The 19,481-nt window shown below is 43.7% G+C and overlaps 3 protein-coding genes across 17 annotated transcripts in view; all 3 read right to left on the bottom strand.

The window, feature by feature from the left end:
- Positions 1 to 2,844: 2,844 nt before the first annotated feature.
- On the bottom strand, positions 2,845 to 5,915 carry KISS1 (KiSS-1 metastasis suppressor). Its single transcript, XM_083509131.1, has 3 exons — positions 5,843 to 5,915; positions 3,872 to 3,991; positions 2,845 to 3,154 (listed from the first exon to the last, which is right to left on the bottom strand). The coding sequence occupies exons 2-3, from the start codon at positions 3,972 to 3,974 to the stop codon at positions 2,883 to 2,885; spliced, it is 375 nt and encodes a 124-aa protein (XP_083365257.1). The 5' UTR covers positions 3,975 to 3,991; positions 5,843 to 5,915; the 3' UTR covers positions 2,845 to 2,882.
- Positions 5,916 to 6,978: 1,063 nt separating this feature from the next.
- Positions 6,979 to 14,299, bottom strand: GOLT1A (golgi transport 1A). Of its 2 annotated transcripts, XM_083509126.1 has the most exons (5): positions 13,621 to 14,232; positions 11,571 to 11,662; positions 9,386 to 9,564; positions 8,522 to 8,585; positions 6,979 to 8,053 (listed from the first exon to the last, which is right to left on the bottom strand). In XM_083509126.1, the coding sequence occupies exons 1-5, from the start codon at positions 13,643 to 13,645 to the stop codon at positions 8,015 to 8,017; spliced, it is 399 nt and encodes a 132-aa protein (XP_083365252.1). In that variant the 5' UTR covers positions 13,646 to 14,232; the 3' UTR covers positions 6,979 to 8,014. The 2 variants fall into 2 exon arrangements, with proteins under 2 accessions (XP_083365252.1, XP_083365251.1); XM_083509125.1 differs by lacking the exon at positions 6,979 to 8,053 and having other exon boundaries at positions 8,069 to 8,585; positions 13,621 to 14,299.
- Positions 14,300 to 16,523: 2,224 nt separating this feature from the next.
- Positions 16,524 to 19,481, bottom strand: part of PLEKHA6 (pleckstrin homology domain containing A6) — a 200,314-nt gene continuing 197,356 nt past the window's right edge. For all 14 annotated transcript variants that reach the window (XM_083508777.1, XM_083508779.1, XM_083508788.1 and 11 more), the window contains one exon: positions 16,524 to 19,416. The gene's annotated coding sequence lies outside the window, so the exon portion shown is untranslated. The remainder of the gene's footprint in view (positions 19,417 to 19,481) is intronic.

The following is a 19,481-nucleotide window of genomic DNA, read 5'->3' as shown; positions in this document are numbered from 1 at the left end:
TTGAAAGCCCTGGGCTGCCACAGGCACATTACACTTGTACCTGCCAGTATTTCATATTCCTGAGGGGATAGGCTCCTTTACCTGTACAGGAAAGTCCTCTCCAATGTCATCCTTGCAGTCTCCTCAAGACCCATGCTAGAGACTGCTAATTTAAGTTAGAGAAGTTTTTATTCTTGAGATTCTCTTTGCATTCCTCTGATCTCCTGTTTCCCCCTCTAATATTTCTCATCGACTTAGTGCTAACCGAAAGAAGCACTAAAGGAGGAGACAGGGTTCTCTTGAGTAGATCAAAGTAGTAGGAGGAGACGGATCAGAGCTGGTGAGAATCCAGGAACAGAATTTGAAATGCAGCAGCTCGGCCTAAGAAATGAAATTAATCCCTGGTGAAGGGTGAGTAGGAAATCTTATATATAAATTAAATAAATCAAGGATGCAAAGATGCCAATGAACGTTGATGGGCTTTTTGTAGTGTTTCTTCACGCAAACAAATGCCCAATTTTGCAGGAGTTTTTTGGGCTCAGAACGTAAGATCAATGGATCTGTCCAATGTCTCTTCTAGTTCAGCATCCTGTTTCCCATAGCGGCCAGCCAGATGTACATGGGAAGCTCACTAGCAGGATACAAAGGTAATCACTCTCCTTTTGTTGAGCCCACTGGGAGACTGCATATAGCCATGACTAGTAGATGTTGACAGATTGATCCTCCAGGAATGTGTCTAATCCCCTGTTAAGGCCATCTAAGCTAGTAGCCATCATCACCACATCTTACAGAGGCAAGTTCCATCAATGGTTTATGCCCTGTGTTAAAGGAAAAGAGAGCACTTGCTTCTGTCTGTCCCGAATCCTCTTCTCATCACTTTTATTGGATGACCCTGAATTTTAGATTTATGAGGAATGGAGAGGGAAAAGCTTTCCCTCATCCACCCCATGATTGTGTTTTCTCTGCCCTATTACTGTTGTTGTGGATGTTTGCTCTGCTTATTCTGAAGTGATTTACGTGCTGATTGTACTTTTGTGGACACGACTTTCTGCAACTTCTGTAAATCCAGGACTGTCCTTGGAAAATAGGGACACTTGGAGGGTCTTTGGTTTTCCATGAACTGCTGTTTGCTCCAATTCAGCAATAAAGAGTAGGTTTGCATGCGGAAAGAGCTAATGGGGAGGGGGAAATTGCTTGGACATGGAGCTGTAATGCGCAGAAGCTGTGCCTAGAAACATGGCACAAAAGGGAGTCTGGATGAGACCCTGGTCTTCCTCCCCTAATCCTGGGGCAGTTTGTTCCTAAATCTCCCCTCTTGCCATCCTGGCACACAGAGAAGCAGTTGTGGGTCTCTCAGCTGCCCAAGTCCTTGCAAATAATTTTTCAATTACTTCCTCCAGTGGCCCAACCTCTCTGTAGAAATTAGCAGCTGAGATCTAAAGTGAAATTGAAAGGATCCAAAGGGTTTTGTGCATTGTTTGTGCAGCTAGGCAAACACAGTAGCTTTCATGAGCTTATTAATGAGCAAGGAAATGATGCTTTGCAATGGGGCTCAAACTGCTAAGAAAGAGGAGGAAAAACAAGAAGGGCAAGAGAAAGACTCAGAAATAGTCACCAGAATACAGTAGTGGGCAGTTACAGTCTTTAGTTATTATCTGCTTCTGGAAAAGCCTTATTTGTGCTTCTTGGGTTCTGGGAATGAATTATAGGTTTGAGCAGGGCACGTCACATCTGAGTTTTATGGGAGTTCAGAACATTCTAACGGCAAAATCTGAGGTCTAATCTAACTTGAGACTTGTGTTGTTGTTTTTGCTAACTACGCAAACCTTTACCCAACAACTGCTGTTAGGGGTTGTGTGTGTCCCTTACAACTAATTTCAGCCACCGTTGCTGTTTCTATACATCATGGGAACGAAGACCAGGAAATGAAGACCATATGCCCCCAGCCCTAGAGTTCCTTTGCCAAAGCTCCTTTGGTTGCGTCATCGCTAAAAGGATATTGTAGAGCTGCAAAAGGTTCAGAAAATTGTAGTCAAAATGATCAAGGGGGTGGAGCAACTCCCCTACAAGGAAGCAGGGGTGGCATACCCTGTTTTGCTGCTTGTGATGAATTGGGAAGTGGCACGCTGCTCTGCCGCTGCTGCTGCCACTGCTGCCATACTTTACCTGCCACCACCTGCATCACACAATCTGCCACATCCACCGCTGGCAGAGAAACAGTGCTGCCATCAGCACTGATTTGGGGCAAGATTGCACCAATTTGGGGTGAGATCTTGCCCAAAATGGGTGCCAGTGTTTTTGCCACTTCTTCGTCACTGATGGAGGCAGCAGGGCAGGTGGGGTGCCTGCAGGGGTGATGCCTCACAGAGGCTTCTGCTGCTTGAGGCAGTGCCCTCACCCCGCCTAATGGTTGCGCTGGGCCTGTGAGGAAGAGTTTTTAGCATTTGGGAGTTTCAGTTTAGAGAAAAGACAAGTAAGAGGTGACATAATAGAAGTTTATACAATTATGCATGCGATATAGACAAGTAGACAGAAAGTTTAACACAACAACTTGTGGACATCCAAATACTTTGCCCCTTCCCTGGTTTTTTTATGCCATCGTAATACTATATAGTATATACCACTTAGTGAAAACAGAATGAACATGGTCATTATTATAATATCCAGTTAGAATTGATGAGAGAAATAAGCAATGACCAGCTTGCTACATCAAAAACAAGCATTTGTTTCCATCCTTGCTCTGCTGAAATGCTAGCATCTTACTGTGAACTTCAGAGAACTGAGAACCATAAACTGTTTTCCATTCCTTCAGAAGAGCAAAAAAAGAAACCCACTGCAATACAGAGCTTGCCCTGTTCCTCTCCCCCCGGACCACCATACTTGGCTATGGCAGCCCCACACTTTCATAATTTCTCCTTTGCTGGCAACGCTTGTCTCTTGCCATATCTTAAACCGAAGGAGTTCCAGTTGTAGGTGGAGAGATCATTCTCCCGTTCCACCAGCAAGGTCCCCTGTGGGACGGAGACAACTCTGCTCTTCCCTGGAGGCATCCTTTGCCGTAGCTGCTGCTGCTGCTCCTGACGCTTGCCCATAAAAGGTGGTGTGGACTTCCTTTGTGGACATGGGATGGCATCAGCCCAGTGGCTTGGGCTGGCAATGTTTTTGGAAAGTTCCCCTAGGGTGAATGAGGAAGAGAGAGAGAGAGAAAGAAAGAGATGATAGAAAGAGGGGATTTGAGGCTTACTGTTCGGGTGTGGTGAGAAACCTGTTGAAAAATAAATTTCGAAGGGTTTGCATTATCCCCTCCCCACCATGAACAAATAGTGAGGCATGTGATGGAAAGGCATGAGAAGGTAGAAAGCTGCCTTATGTCATCCCATTGGCCCACTTAGCTCAATATTTTCTATACCAGGGGAATTCGTTGCTCTCTCTATGTTGTTGAACTACAAATCCCATTATCCATGGCCACTGGCCATACTGGCTGGGGCTGATGGGAGTTGGAGTTCAGCATTTGAGGGCAAGAGTTCCTCATCCATGGTCTACACTGACTGACAGTGGCTCTCAAGGGTTTCACTTAGAATTCATTCTCAGTCCTACAGATGCAGTGGGCCTGAAGCTGGGACCTTTTGCATTGAGCCACAGTTCTCTCCCAAAGGGAGGCAGGTAGGAGGGAAGTACATCTGCGATACCCACACCTTCCTAAGAATTAGCCACATGGACTGTAGAGTCCACAGTGGTCCCCTGCAGAGTGGCATAGTGGGGTCCAGCATGGATTAATGCAGCCCATGTTTGAAGACAGCAGGGATCAAAATACTGAAATGACACTCCTTATCTTGGAATCAAGAGTGCAGGTTAAATGTAGGAATGGGTAACAACTGATACCACTTGCTACCTGCATGCCAGGAGTCCTTAAGAGGGAAATAGCTGTCAGCTGGTTCTCCAAAGGGAGCACTGAAGAGTAATATGAGCACCAGCGGGGAATGGAACAGGCCCATCCTGGGATGTAGCAGATCTGAAAGGAAAGATAAAGGAAAGGAGAGCGGGTGGGGAAATGCTGGAAGAAAACACAGCAGAAGAACAGTGCTGGCAGGGTGAAAAGGGCAGTTGCATGACTTTCTTGCCACTGATCTCCAAATCACAAGCACATACAGAAGAGGAGGAAAGAAGGGGAGATGGCAAGGGGAGGAGAGGGAGGCTGCTGATGGGGTGACAAGGCTTGACATCTTGCAGTTAGACTTTTCTGGTTCAGTTCCTCTCTGCCTAAGTTACCCAGGGACACCATTGAGACAGCAGCCCCCTGAAATTAGAGATGGGTTGGCCATCAAGCATTTCAATCAAGATGTTGTTGGGCTCCAGCAATGGGCAGGGATGATGGGAGTTGTAGTCCAGCAATAGCTGAAGGCCATAGGTCCCCCAATCCTGGTCTAAATTAACCAAGTAATTTATAAAGACAATGGCATTGTTGGAAGAGTCCTCTCCACCACAGAGTTCCAATCAAAGCTGACTCTCTGAGTAACTACTTTTGGTGTCCTTTCCAATTGTTAAATAATTATAATTACTTTTAGGTCTCTAGTGACCTGTCAATATTTTGTTTTAATAGAAAAGGTAATGTGATACGTTTGCAGGAAAAGATTTATATATTATATTTCCTTTGCCATTCAAGCCAGCAAATGCTTGTTGTGAGAACAAGCAGAGCTGGGAAAAAGGTCTAGGGAAATGACACCAGTTACTAAAGAAGGAAATACAGTGGCCGACTCAGGAGGACTGAGTCAAAATCTGAATACAAAATAGAGCCTTGGAATCTTACAAATTGAAGGATGTCTAACAATGTCCAGTTAAGCTACTTGCTCCTTCATCCCTTTGAATTTCAACGTCCTGTGCAATTAGAAGAAACCCTGAGAAGTATGTGTTAGGGGGCTTATGATACTGCGACGAAATAGCTGTGGAAATTTAAAACGAGGGGGAAATCTTGTTTAGCTATAATAGAAATACATGCAAATCATCTTTCCTGTTTAGCTAAATTTGATCAACATGCATTGTGTATGATTTGAGTCATCTTTGTGTGTAGAAGCACACCAGTAGGGGATGTTGCCTGCACAGGGCACATTGACCCGTGGATTATACTAATGTGCCTGTTATGGGTTCCTGATTGATATGGTGAACAATGAAAAGTCACGTATCTTTGCAAGGAGTTTTCAGCTTTTAGAAAAGTTCTTTCCAGGGCAAATGTTTCCCCACTGTTGCTTTAGAAGAGAGGGAGAGAAGAAGCCTGATCCCTTTTTCCTGCTGCAATGTCCTGCCTTTTTAAGAACCTTACTTCTGTGCTTGAGCACATATTTATTTCTTTATTATCATTATTACTCAGCACTCTACTGTGTTCTTCAAGCATGCGTTATTATGCATCTTTCTTCTCTCTGTAATAATTGCAGCTGGGAAACCGAGTCTGCAATCCTCCCCAAAAAAGCTCAACAACTCTGGGCAATCCACCCACCCCACACACACTCCTTCTCCCTCCAATGACAATGGGTAGATCACTGCCAGTTTTTTAATACTGGGAGTAGATCACAGTGGGGGGAGAGAGTGTGTGTTAAAATTCATGCAGGCAACATGCAGAGGAGGGGGGTACATTTCATTCCTTTAAAAAGCAATCTACCTCTACCAAAATGAAAAAGACATATGCAACCCAAACTTGCCCATGAGCAAGTCACACTCATTTAATGATGCTTACTCCCATGTATATATTTGCATAGATTTTAGCCCCACAGTGCAATCCTATTCATGTTTATTCAGAAGTGAGCCGCATTCAGTTCAGCAGGACTTTCTCCCAGGTTAGTGTGCTTAAAGTTCCTCCCTCTCTACTAACCTCAGTTCTCTTTTAGATGTTCGTGCCAAGACTCCTCTGCTGCTTCTGTTTGATCTCTTGAGAGGAGGAGAGCACAGCTGCTCTTTGGAGTCCAGGTCCCTCTCAAGTGCAGTATAACCCACCAACCCCCCTTTGCTGCATGACCTGGCAGTTGACATCAGCAGAGATGGATCCACCTCTACCTTTTGTCTTCTACTCTCCCTCCTTAATGGATTCTGCTTCAGAAACAGTTGCCATGTCTATTCCTCTTGCTTGCAGTATGGGGCAGCTTTACATTATTATTGTTTCCGCCTTCTTCACAATGGAGCCAGAGCTGTTGGTATAAATTGGTAATTCCGGAGAATGAAATGCCTTCTCTTTCTTGCTCTGATTTAAACATGTTTTCCCCCCTCAAGCCTTCCTTTTAAAACATTTTTCTAAGTACCGGTATCTCTTCCACATTATACCCTCTCACCCTCCTCTACACATGCCCAGCACTGGGTGTTGAAATTTTGCACCCCTAACAATTTTGTGCCCGGGGCAACTTAATCTGTGCCCCCCATGCTATGCGACTGTACAAGGCGGGGGGGGGGGGTCCAGCAGCTGTACTTATTATTTGGAGGGTACGTATCCGACATACAGAGGCTCTGTGCACAAGGTGGAGGTTGGGAAGAAAGATCACATAGCTCTCTGCTGAATAACCATCTCCATAGCTTTTGCCAAACTAAATACAGTGGCACCTATGGTTATGTACTTAATTCATTCCGGAGGTCTGTTCTTAACCTAAAACTGTTCTTAACCTGAAGACCACTTTAGCTAACGGGGGCCTCCCACAGCTGCTGCGCTGCCACCGTACAATTTCTGTTCTCATCCTGAAGCAAAGCTCTTAACTCGAGGTACTATTTCTGGGTTAGCGGAGTCTGTAACCTGAAGCATATGTAACCTGAAGCGTATGTAACCTGAGGTACCACTGTAAGATGGTTTGAGGTCCATGGTTGGCTCTCCCATGTTCTTTTTAAATGACAAAATGCAGCCACTGTTCCCTCACCAGTGGATTTACAGTAACTCCCCACCCTTGCTGTCTTTCCCAAATCAAGCGATCTCCCTGTAGCTCCTATTTTCCCATCTGAGCAAAACAGACATGCACACACATGACATCTTGAGAAACATGATTTATTTTATATCATTAAAACATGTTTTATGTTTTGTTAAATAAAAAAATAGAAAATATGCACATGGTGGAATCAAATAGCGTTCACGTTCTGTTAAATAGACATTGCTCCAAAGTACAGGCTGTGTGTGTGTGTCTTTTTGAACTGCAAGTTATTTTGCGAACTCATCCCCTCCCCCAACCATTTTCTTTACTGGGATTTTGAAATTGACAGAAAACTCAGAACAACACTTCTCACCCTTATATTCATTTTCCTCCTTCCTATTGTTGAAATTTAGCTAGTGAGATAACACAAATTGTTCAAGTGTCATAGTGTTCAAATTATGCCTCTCAACTTATGTGTTTTTAATCCCTTCAATTTCAAATTTCTGATCCATTATGGCAGACATCCCCAAACTCGGCCCTCCAGCTGTTTTGGGACTACAACTCCCATCATCCCTGACCTCTGGTCCTGTTAGCTAGGGATGGTGGAAGATGTAGTCCCAAAACACCTGGAGGGCTGAGTTTGGAGATGCCTGCATTATGGCTTCTCACAAGGGATGAAAAATATCAGTGGGTACGGCATGTCAACAAAACAAAAGAAACTGGGCACTTTGCTTACTCACTCTACTGCAGCTGTTTGGAAGGTGAAGACCCCAAGGGATGTGTCTTCCTTGGAGCAATTTGACAAGTCCTAAATGTTGGTTTGTTGCTAAGAAATCTTGTTTACACGGATGTGCCCAGGTACTGATGCTCACTCAGCCATTGTCCATAGCCATTGTCTAGCTCCAGCATGATCATCTCTATGAACCAGCAGTTCAGTTGTGAGTGCTCTTGCAAACAGCACCGCCAGGCAATTCCTACTGGACCTGCTAATAACCTTGCACACTCCTGCAGGCGATCACACAGGGGTCTTCAAAGGTATAAACTGGGCAGGAGGTCTCAATGGCACATCGCTGTGAAAACAACACAGTAGTCTATAAAACAGGTCTATTTGCTTGTAGGAGGGGAAGTTGCCTGTGGTAGGAAGCCACTTCTCCAGGCTATACCATAGAGGTGGTGTCTCCAAGTTTCTGGAACAGCTGCAACAAGAAGTCATTTGTAACCAATCACATTTCGCTGAAGCATTATATAATTCTACACTTCTATGATTCTATGATTTCCAGGCATGGGTTGTTGTTGTTGTTTTGGTCCCACCTCTTTCCCTGCAAAAACTCGCTGTTTACCACTGAATCAGAACAAACATCAACCTTCAGAAGACCTGACTGATGTTGGTTCCAGTTCAACAGTATACAGTGAGGTTTTGTTTTTGTTTTTTTCAACTCACAGACCTGTGCCTACAGATCATGGCACAAATGGAAGTGTGGATGAGTCCTATTGTTTGACTCCAGTTCCCATCAGCCCCAGCCACTCAGGGGACAATGGGAGTTGTGTGTTGTACCTGGAAGCCTTCAGGTTCCCCAACCCTGCTGTAAAGCTTAAGGGAACCAAACCAGCCAGATAGAATCATGCTCCCCTGAGAGCACATGACACATGGAAATTTTTCTTACCTTGCTCAAAAATGGGATGTTCACCAATGATCCCAGAAACCCAAAGACAACTGGGAAAAAACTCCTGAGGACAAATAAGTCATTGTTAATAATGGCTGAAGATCAGCAGCCGGAACGAAACCCGAGAGTTAAACTAGATGTGACAGCAGCAATTCCCTGTGTTGAAAGCAAAGTAGAAAGATGGCTAAGGAGTGCTGACCCCCTCCTTTGTTCATAGCTTCTCTAGCCATGACTCCTTCCTCCGCGCATCTTTCTCCCAGCCGAGGCTCCAATACCAGAAGTGATCCTGGCTGAGAGAAAAGTAGCTGGAGAGAAGTAATCTGTGGGTGAAGGAACAATCCAACCCTCTAGAGCAGTTTTTGAGGATCATAAAGGATTGTATGGGAGAGGAGAAAGGAAGATCCATTGTGCAAGTGGAAATCCGTTGTGTGAATGGAATGGCAGCACAGAATAAACAATGCAAGGAGGGAGATACAGTCCAAAAAAGGAGGTGGTAGGAGAACCCATGGCTACTTTAAATTAATTCAGATCTCCAGGAGCTGACGAGCTGTACCCAAGGGTACTAAAGGAGCTTGTGGACATAATCTCAGAACCTCCGCATATAATATTTGAGAATTACTGAAAAACAGATGAGGTCCCTGCAAACTGGAGGAGGGCAAATGTTGTCCCCATCTTCTTCTTGTTAGAACTGGTAAGGTTGTAGCCCATGAGGCTCCAACTTAGAGCACCAATTTCAGAAACTGTAAACTTGTAGAGTTCAGGTCTGGCATCACGTGCAGCTATCAACAACCCTGGACTTACCCAGACTTGCCTACATACAGTAGTTTCCCTAGAAAGCTTTGTGGCTTTGGTATGAATAATCACCTGAAGAGGTTAATGAAGCCATAGGTCTCCAGAAGCATGCCTAGGACAGGCCACCGAAGCAGGACGATAATTATGCCCCCCAAAAAGAAACTGGTTCCCTTAAGCTTCTGCCTCTGGAAGAAGAAACCAAAGGTTCTTCTTAGTCCAATGATAATGGCCAGGCCAGACAGGAACAGGATCTAAAGAGAAGAAGATCAAAACCCAGGGATTACTGGAGTGTATTACAGCTAGTAGACGCTTTATCAGGGATGGGGAGCATGCGGCCTTTCAGATGCTGTTGGACTCTGACTCCCACCATCCCTGACTGTTCGTCATTGTCAGCCCTAGCTTTGGCTGATGGGAGTTGTAGTCCAACAATATCTAGAGGGATCCTGATTTCTTGCCCCTGATTTTCATGTTTATGTATATACTGCTTTTCTTTTTTTTAATCACAAAACACTTTATATAGTGATCATTTATAATTCAGGAGTAGGCAACACAATGCCCTCTGGATGCTTTGGACCAAGCCCCACCCCATCCCTGACCACTGGGCATGCTGGTTGGGGCTGATGGGAACGGCAGTGCACAACATCAGGAGTAGCCACATTGGCTATCACTGGTATTCTCTCTTAGGGGTGCTGGGCGTAAAGGCCGAATCCGTCCTACAGGCTTGATGAACTTTTTATCCTCTTCAGTAATTCTCTCTGTTTTGTCTTTGGAGGGAAAGGAGAACATTGGTCCTGTTGCCTCTCTTTTCTTTGTCTTGTGGGGATCCTTTAGCCAGTGGCATCGTGTAGGGGATCCCCTAGGGGTGGTTGCCCCAGGCGCAAAATTGTTAGGGGGCATAGAATTTCAACACCCAGTGCTGCCTGAATACAGCTACACGCTTCGGTTGCTGGGCTCCGTTGAAAACAACTTATCCCTGCAAACAAGGACAGCACAATAACTCTTGACTGTGCATGCACAGGTGGAATCAACAGCCCCCCAACCACCTTGTGAGGGAAAGAGGGATTGACAGCCAACAGGCCAGCATAAGGTTGCCCTTCTAACCTGGAATGTGGTCGGATGGGCAGCATCTATCAGGAACACCTGTTTCACTGATTTTCTATCACAACATCACATCTTACTGATACAGGAAACCTGGACTAGGGATGACATATCATTAAATGGATACTACTTGCTCAGACTACATAAATTCCCAGGTCACACAGAACAAATTCATACCTCCCTGCTACTTCAAGATGAAAACCCAGATGTTACATACTCAGTTGCTAGATTCTGCGCTGCCATGATGGATATTTGTCAAAAGATGGTTTGCACCACAAACTAGGCCCAAAATACAAGACCTGTGCTCCTCCACACTCCCTCCCACATAGTCGCTTTTAACTGTTTGTCCCTGTTTCTATCTTTTTAAGTAGGTATGATATATAATCACCTTTTAATTACCAGTTTTTACTCATTACCTGTTTTCATCTTATGTGTTCAGTTTCCGTATGTTTTATCTTATGCTGGTCTGTGACCGAAATAAAGTTTGATACTGATACTGAATGTGGATGTGTACTCTGCCTGTTTCGCTCCCTTCTACTTACCCCCTCCACACTGCCCCATGCTACACCATTGCCTTCAGCCACTTCATTGTTGACACAAGAACAAGGGTATTGTGTTGCTGGAGGAACATCACCTTCCTCAGTTCATGAAGTATCACTTACACCCATACCCTTGCAGCATGTGCTGTGTATAGTGGTTGGTACACAATACAAAAGTTTCAATTCTGTAATGGGCTGCCAGTCCTGATCATGCAATAAGAAATGTCTGCTGGATCAGGCCAAAGGCCCATGCAGTCTGGCATCCTGTTCGTACTTCGAACAATCATTTGCCTATAGGAAGCATGAAAGCAGGATTTGAGCACAACAGCGCTCTCCCCTCCTGTGGCTTCCAGTGACTGATACATATGTCTTCTGACAGAGGAGGTGGAACGCATCCATCGTGGCTGGTAGTCATTCCTTAAAACCTTAGACTAGACAACTCTGCTTGGAAGCAAGTCTCCCAGTTGATGTCAATGGAACTACCTTCCACAACAGTGCCTATAAACTGGGCTTAGTGATCCTTATGATTCATCAAAGCTTTGAAGGCAAACTGGCTGATATATGTGATGACAAAAGCAACATCTGGAAGGAAACATCTGGAGCTTGAGAAAGAAACTTACATTTCCGAAGGCCAGAAGCACCGAATCCATGTACAATAGCATACCGAAAAGGAGGAAAAACACCCCAAAGCCCACAAGTCCCACACCAATCCCTGTAACAGATGAAATGAATGTAATCAAACACACAGCATTCTGAAGATCAGGGGGAGGAAGGCCCACTTATAACTCAATAGTGGGAAAATACGTTTCTGGTGTCTGCAGTTTGGGCTCAGAATACCTGTTCTTGCATGGTCCTGCTTTTCTTTTGAGATCTCAATGGGTTAGGGTGTCTATCATAGTCAAATGTCAGTGTTGGACAGCTGTGTTAATTCTCCTGCTCTTCATTATCATGTGCTGTGTTCCTTTGCAGGATGATAGTTGGCAGTCTTGGAAAGATCCCTCTGCGTGATACATTGGCAGACAGCAAACAGGTCCCTGACACAAACTCTGCTGGTGATCTGCAACTCACTGCCCCATCACAGTCTAGCTGAGAGATGGCAAACCTTCTTCAGTCCAAGGGCTGCATTCCCTTCTGGGAGCTGTGTGTCAATGGTGAATGGGGCCAAAGGCAAAAGTGGGCATAGCAATAAATGTAAAATTTGTGGGAAGTTGCAGCCTGGATAGCTCCGTTGGCTAGAGCGTGGTGATGATAATGCAAAGGTTGCAGGTTTAATCCTTGTATGCGGCAGCTGCATATTCCTGCATTGCAGGAGATTGGACTAGATGATTCTTGGAAACCCTTCCAACTCTAAGATTCTAAAATTCTATGATTCTATGATAATTATGCATGAATTCTAGTTTGTGCATGAAAAGGGCTAGAACCAGAGATGTTTGTTCCTAAACTCATCTAAGTCATGCTTGGATATGATAGCACAGTCAGCAGAGCATGCGACTCTAACTCTCAGGGCCGTGGTTTGAGCCCCACATTAGGTGAAAGGTTCCTGCATTGCAGGGGGTTGGACTAGATGACCCTTGTAGTCCATTGCAACTCTATGATTCTGTGAAATGCATGAATCTGATCTCTGGAACGTTTTGTAAGTAAAGAATTTTAAACTTCCTTAACAGTGTGTGTGGCCTGTTCATCACAAGAGGGGTTGGAAAGAAAGGAGTGCTCTTTGCAAGCAGACTAAATGGGTCCAACAACCTATACAGTGGTACCTCTACTTATGGACACGATCCATTCCGCGGTGCCATTTGCACCCCGAAAAGTCCATAAGTAGAGTGCCGCTTCTGCACGTGCGTGTGATGTGATAGATCGCTCCTGCGCATGTGTGAAGCATGCAGATCACTCCTGCACATGCATGAAGCAGTGAACCCGGAAGTAAACACTTCCAGATTTGCCGCATTTGTAACCAGAAAAAAGCAACATGAAGCAAACGCAACTCGAGGTATGACTGTATTCCTAAAGCTATACTTCTGCTTGACTTTTGTGAGTTTAAACTCTGCTACTGGGGGCTCTCTCTTGCTGGAGAGAGTTTAGCCTTGCATTTTAAATCTATTTGAGTCGATTCTTTTGTTATTTACTCCACACACGTGGGTCACAGGGATTCTATTTTCCTCCCACAGATTGTATTTTTGTTAAAGATTGTACTGAAACTCTTGTGCCCTGAGGCAAAGATACTAATTTACTTCCTTTTCCAACAGCGCGTTCTCTGATCTTTTAAAAAACCAAACCAAGAAAGTGCCTGTGAAACAGTCAACAGAGTAACACTGGAACTAGAGAGCCAGTGTGGTGCAGTGGTTAGAGCACTGGACTATAAGACCAGGGAGGTGCAGATTCAAATCCCCACTCGGTCACAAAGCTTGCTGGGCCACTCAGTCACAGTCCACCTGATCAACCTCACAGGTTTGTTATTAAAATGAGGGGAGGGAGAGCATTATGTTTGCTGCCTTGAACTTGCTAGTGAAAAGGCAAGTATTAAAGTAAAGTCAGGGTGACATTCTCTAAAAGCTGAGCTGGCAAAAGGAAGCCTTGATTAGATCCAATCATTCTTTCTTAGCTAACCTGACTACACTGGTATAAGAAGAAGTAACTTCTTCCTTTCAGGCTGTAAGATATGGTCATACTTACTCTGGATTTCTGTGATCTCTATCATCTTCGCTGCTGTAGGCCTTGAAGGGCTCTGGATATTCAGGTGCAGATGCAAATGTCACGGAAGGGGGGGGTGAGGTGCAGGAGGATGCTGTCACTTCCACATATTCTGCAGCCAGTGAACCTTGGAAAGGCCTTTAGCCCTTCCTGCGTCACCTTGCAAATCATTAACCTCCCAGCAGTGAAGACACCTCTTAAAGTTCACCGGGCTGTCACTCTGGAGTTTCCAAGCGGGTGGGGCGGAGAAGCGCCATCACAAATGCTCAGCTTGTGCTTCTCCTGGACTTGCGAGGGGAAGCTAATAGCAGATTTCTCTGAGGCTTGAATTATGGCAAAAACTGCTGGCAAAAATGAATGAAAAGAAGCAAGCCACACAAATTATGACATTGTTCATGTGTGTGTTTGGTCCCAAATGCCATACATCACTAATCTTGAAATACCAAAACAACGAAGAGCTTTCACCTTGACTCGTTGTCAGGCCCTCCCTTCAGCAGTTCAGGAAAGCAGTTATAGGAAGATACCATATGAGGAGAGGAGAGGAGAGGAAATGCTCTTGTGGCTCTGGGGAGCAGGAAACAACAGAGCATGCCCTTCTTTACTGCCAGTATTACATAGACATTAAAGCTAGGTTTATCCAGCCCATCCTATGTAAGTTTCCTGGGTGTTCAGAACAACACTGCATATTACAATAGGACGAAAGTCCAGAAGTCACAGATTTTGCGCTGCCATGATATCTATTCGTCGAAGGATGGTCTATGCTACAAATCAGTCCTAAATAGAAGGCCCATATTGTTAGATCCGCACTTCTGAAGCCCCACCCCATACAGCTGTTCTTTTTTAACTGATCTCCTTAAAATTTTTCTTATCAGTTTTATTCATCCATTACCTATGCTTAATCAAGTATTCTATGTATATGTTTTAATCTACGTTTGATTCTTGCTCCCAATTAATTTAATAATTATCCACTTAGAGAGATTGTTATGCTATTTATTTAGATGTTTTGCTTATGCTGGTCTGTGACCGTAATAAAGTAAATTCATTCATGTGTTTGTTTGGCTTCTAGGAGTTAATGCACAGTAGCCTTAAGGGCTGTTTTCCTTTCCACGTTCCCTATTTGCAATCGGGAAGTACATGTCGAGGAGGGGGTACCCGCATTCACATGAACCTGCCCATCAATTGCAGTCATCATGGGCAGACGCTCCTCTCTGCTAACAAGGGAGATTAGTTTGCTGGCTGTTTTTCCCATGATCACTTGAAAAATCCTGAGCATCTGAACAGACCGCTTAATGGTTTTTCTGCCAGTTGTAGCCATTGCAACTCCATAGAATACAATAACATCCAATGTTAGAATTAAAAGAAGCAACAAAATACAATTAATAATCAACATGGATATTTTATGCAATGGATATGCTGTCTCCCATCTTCAACCACAAATCCACAGACTAAGAGACTCTTAATCTCAGGGTTGTGGGTTCAAGCCCCACGTTGGGCAAAAGATTCTTGCATTGCAGGGTTGGACTAGATGATCCTAGTGGTCTCTTCCAACTCTACAGTTCTGTGATTCCAAGATGATGTTGACCACCTGAATGAATCTTATGGACTCCTGGTGGCCCATGGGCCAGTTTGGGAATCCCTAGCTTAGAGGGCAGGGTGGAAAGATGTGAAGGCCAAAAAAGAATCTGGAAGGTTTATCAGCTAGATATAGGGTCCAGCCACTGGACCATTGGTATATTGCATAGCATCTTGCCAACTATTTTGTTTCATGCAAACATCTTCTATTAGCCTCAAGAAATAATAATAATAATAATAAATCCCTCTGACGCAGTCTTGGAGCATTTCCTTTTCTATTGCATGGAAAATAGAATACATGTCCCATTCTCATGCAAGCAGCGAGCAAAGAAATACCATAATAAAAAGCTAATTAACTGGCCAGGGACAGCTGTATTATCTATATCTGCGTCACTAAGGCACAAGATCTATATGTTCTCTTTTGGTGCTTGACAAATAACTAAGGACACAAGAAGAGAATCTATTTCCAATAAGTGAATCATTCAGCACATTTTGAAATAGGAAATGTATTTTCATGCTCATGATATAACCCAACTATCCTTGCTGCTTCTATTGAAATTCTTGCAATCATTTTATAAGTTGATCTCTCAAAGGTTTGGCAAAAATGGAACCGCCGTACAAATAACTATTGTGATGCACTACCTTGCCCATTAACATAACATCTAAGTCTCCTTTCTCTGAGTACAATCCTCTCCCCCCTTACCTGGAATGAACTGCTATTGAATTCAGTGGAATTTAGTTCGCAGAAGATCTGTACAGAGTTGTGCTGAACCTCTGTAATCCTGTACAGACTTACATGGGAATAAGTCCCATTGTACTTGGTGGGATTCTCTTCCTATGCACAGAATTGCAGGGCCATCAACTGGTCTGATGCACAAGGCTGGTGGTGAAGAGCATTTAGTATTGAGATACTTTTTATTATTATTATTATTATTATTATTATTATTATTATTATTATTAGGGTTTGGATTTGATATCCCGCTTTATCACTACCCGAAGGAGTCTCAAAGCGGCCAACATTCTCCTCCCCCACAACAAACACTCAGTGAGGTGAGTGGGGCTGAGAGACTTCAGAGAAGTGTGACTAGCCCAAGGTCACCCAGCAGCTGCATGTGGAGGAGCGGAAACGCGAACCCGGTTCACCAGATTACGAGTCTACTGCTCTTAACCACTACACCAAGCTGGCTCTCCGTATTGAGATACTGATTGTCAGGAACTAATCTTACCAGCAGGCTGCTTCTTTGTCATTCCTTCTTTCATTTCCCAACTCTTTGACATGCACACTGAGAAGAATGGGAGAAGCACACCGTCCATTTACAAACCATCAATTTTTATTTATTTGCTTTATACAAACTTGCAAGGTACAAATGCATTTATTTGTTTTGTTTTGTTTTCCTTGTGTGAGATTTTGACCTTTTTAAGTAGCTACATCTAGAACAAATGCTGCTGGGAGGGGAATATTAAGCAAGCTGCTGCAGATTTAATTACTGGAAAGATTATTCCATGGTTTGGTGTGAAGAACCCCAAGCCACTGACATACTGTTTTTTAAAATCACAGACTGCTAATTTTTAAAATTGTCATCATCTAAGGTCACTTTTATACAAAAGAAAGACATCAACATCACATTGCTTTTTTGATAATTTTTTTAAACCTAACACAAGCAAATAAAAATAAAAATTGCTTCAAATAATGTGCATAAATAATGTAGTTCCTCTTGGTTACAGGTGCTGCTGGCATATGAAAGTGTTGTTAGAAGTGAAGGGAAAAACACGTAAAATAAAACCATTTAAAAACATGTTCCACAATACTGTAAAACTGATGCGAAACGCATTCTGTTGAGAGCTCACAGCTTGTAACCTCAAAACACTTAAAGTGACATGAGCAATAATTGGTCACAGACTCCACCTAGCTATTAACTGAGCAGAGGGCTGGTGAGGGGTGATGGAGAACATTCCTTGACATCCTTCGTGCCATTTTTAAAGCCTTTCTCAATTGCAAGAAAAGAAGGGGGAAGGGTAATTGGACCTAGGATCCAAAACCTCCTTGACAGAAAAATAGGCAAGAGGCTGCAAAAAAAGGCACAGTCCTTGCTTCATTCCTTTCTTATGTGAACACTGGTTGAATGGTTTCACTGACACCTGTACCCTTTCGAGGTGACCTCCACATCTCTCAAACAGATACACAGGTAAAACCACTACCTCTAGAGGTGGAATAAGGAGGCCTACTTTGATGTCAAGGGAAGGTCAATCCCAAGCCGACAAGCTTTCAAGAGGCTAATTTAGGCCTCTCTTCGACTCTTGCTTATCTAATGAGCTGCCACCATTTAGAAAATGTCAAGGATTCCTTCACAACAAGGGAAAATGCAGGTCACATCTGAAGGATGTGTCTCTCCCCAACAATATTAAGGGGAATGGTAGTAGGGAAGGGTAGTAGCTGGGAGAGTGATCATGATGGAGAGAGACAGGATGAAATCCAGCTGCTTTGCCACACAAAAACACATTCACGTGAACAAAAAGTATAAAAGAAGAAGTAGCATTGACACAAAGTAGGGGAAAAGCCACCTATATTGCAAGAATCCCCATGGGATAGCTGCGTACCAGCAAGACAATCTTTGCGGTCCCTGATATGCTACAGTCCTACTCATCTTCCTATAATGTACCTCCTGGGCCAGAGCCTCAATGGGCTTAAGTCAACAAATGAGCCATTGCCAAACAGCATCAGCTGAGGACTGGTCCCTGACATACAAAAGCAACTGCCGTACCCCACAAACAAGGAAATAAATGCATCATTCCTCTAAATTGACAGCTTACATTTATTTTTAAATAAATTTGCTTTCAATAAAAGCAGAAAATATATATATTTATTTAAATATGTCTTCTTTTATTTTTTTATTTTCTTAATTATTCTGATAAAACTGCCCAAAGTGACTCCATTTCAGTAACTCAGTGGCAGGGCTGGCTTCAGTGGCCCTGTGCACTGAGAGAGAACATAAGCTTGAAACAAAACAGTTTAGTGAGAAGAGGGGAAAAACAAAGATATAGATATTTAGCACACATCACTGTATAATTTCCATAAAACATATATTAAGGCATGTAGAGGATAATGAAGGGACAGTTTTTAATGAGCTAACATGGGTGCTCCTGCAGGAGCAGAACCAATAATTTTTAACATCATCATCCTGGAATGTTGAAGGAGAAAGAAAGGAACAAAAACTCTGATTCCCTGGAGTGTTCTACATATTGCCAAAAGGATCATTTAAATAACAAAACAGACTTCATCGTTTCATTGGACAGGGAGGTGGAAAACATTTCTGATTTAGGGATAGCCTGCCAAGAGTTTTCCATTGCGTTATATGACAAAGATCTTGTTACTTGCCAAAAACTTATCATTCTGGTCAATATCAGTTGAGGTGGATTTTCAGAAGCGTCAAGGAGGAAGCTAACCCCAAGGTGGGAGATTACGAGGCGGAAGCTTGTTAAAATGAACGTGGGAAATGGACACCAATAAAATTCACAGTGCAATTCTATCTATGTATACTCAGAAGCAATCCCCCACTGGGGTGGGGAGACAGTTTCTGTAACTGTCCCTTTTCATTTCATGAACAGGGCTCCTATCTCCTGGATCTGTGGTCCTTTAGTGTTTTTGGACTACAACTCCCAGCTTCCCTAACCATTGGCCATGCTGTCTGGGGTCAAAAGGAGTTGGGAGTCTAACAGCACCTAGAGCCCCCCCCATCCCTGTCTCAGGAACAAACTGGACTTGATGATGGTAGGCCTGTTTCTTGAAATTTCGGACTGCCCAATCGTGTATACACAGATTCCAATTTAGCGCACTAAATAGTGCATGTGGAGTGGAAAAGCGAATACTCTGCTCCACTTCAGTTTATCTTCCCTGCAGTCTGCCTCCCAGCATCACTTTTCATCTCACTAGAAATAAGTCAGCCCAGTAGAGGGAAAAGGGCTATGGGGAAGGTCTGGGAAGAGCTCTCAGCTCCTCTCACCTGTGCAAGACTTTTAAAACTGGGACTTCTCACTCAGCCAGGTTTTAAAGGAGATTAAGGCAGACCCACATTATAAGAGATGGGTCTGTCACTTTCACATTTAGTTTAGTTCTGTACACTGACCTGTCATCTGCTGATTTAACCACATACATTGGATACTGAACTTACTCCTAATTGACCCAAGGTAAGGAAAGCTTCTTAGTATCTAGAGCAGTGTTTCCCAAACGTTTTTGGGCAACGGCACACCTGCTTACCGGAAAAAAATCTCGC

This window comes from Podarcis liolepis, assembly GCF_965112155.1.
Source record: "Podarcis liolepis genome assembly, chromosome: 6".
NCBI lineage: Eukaryota > Metazoa > Chordata > Lepidosauria > Squamata > Lacertidae > Podarcis > Podarcis liolepis.
The sequence above is the reverse complement of the archived record's forward strand: the minus strand, read 5'-3'. Positions and strand labels throughout refer to the sequence as shown.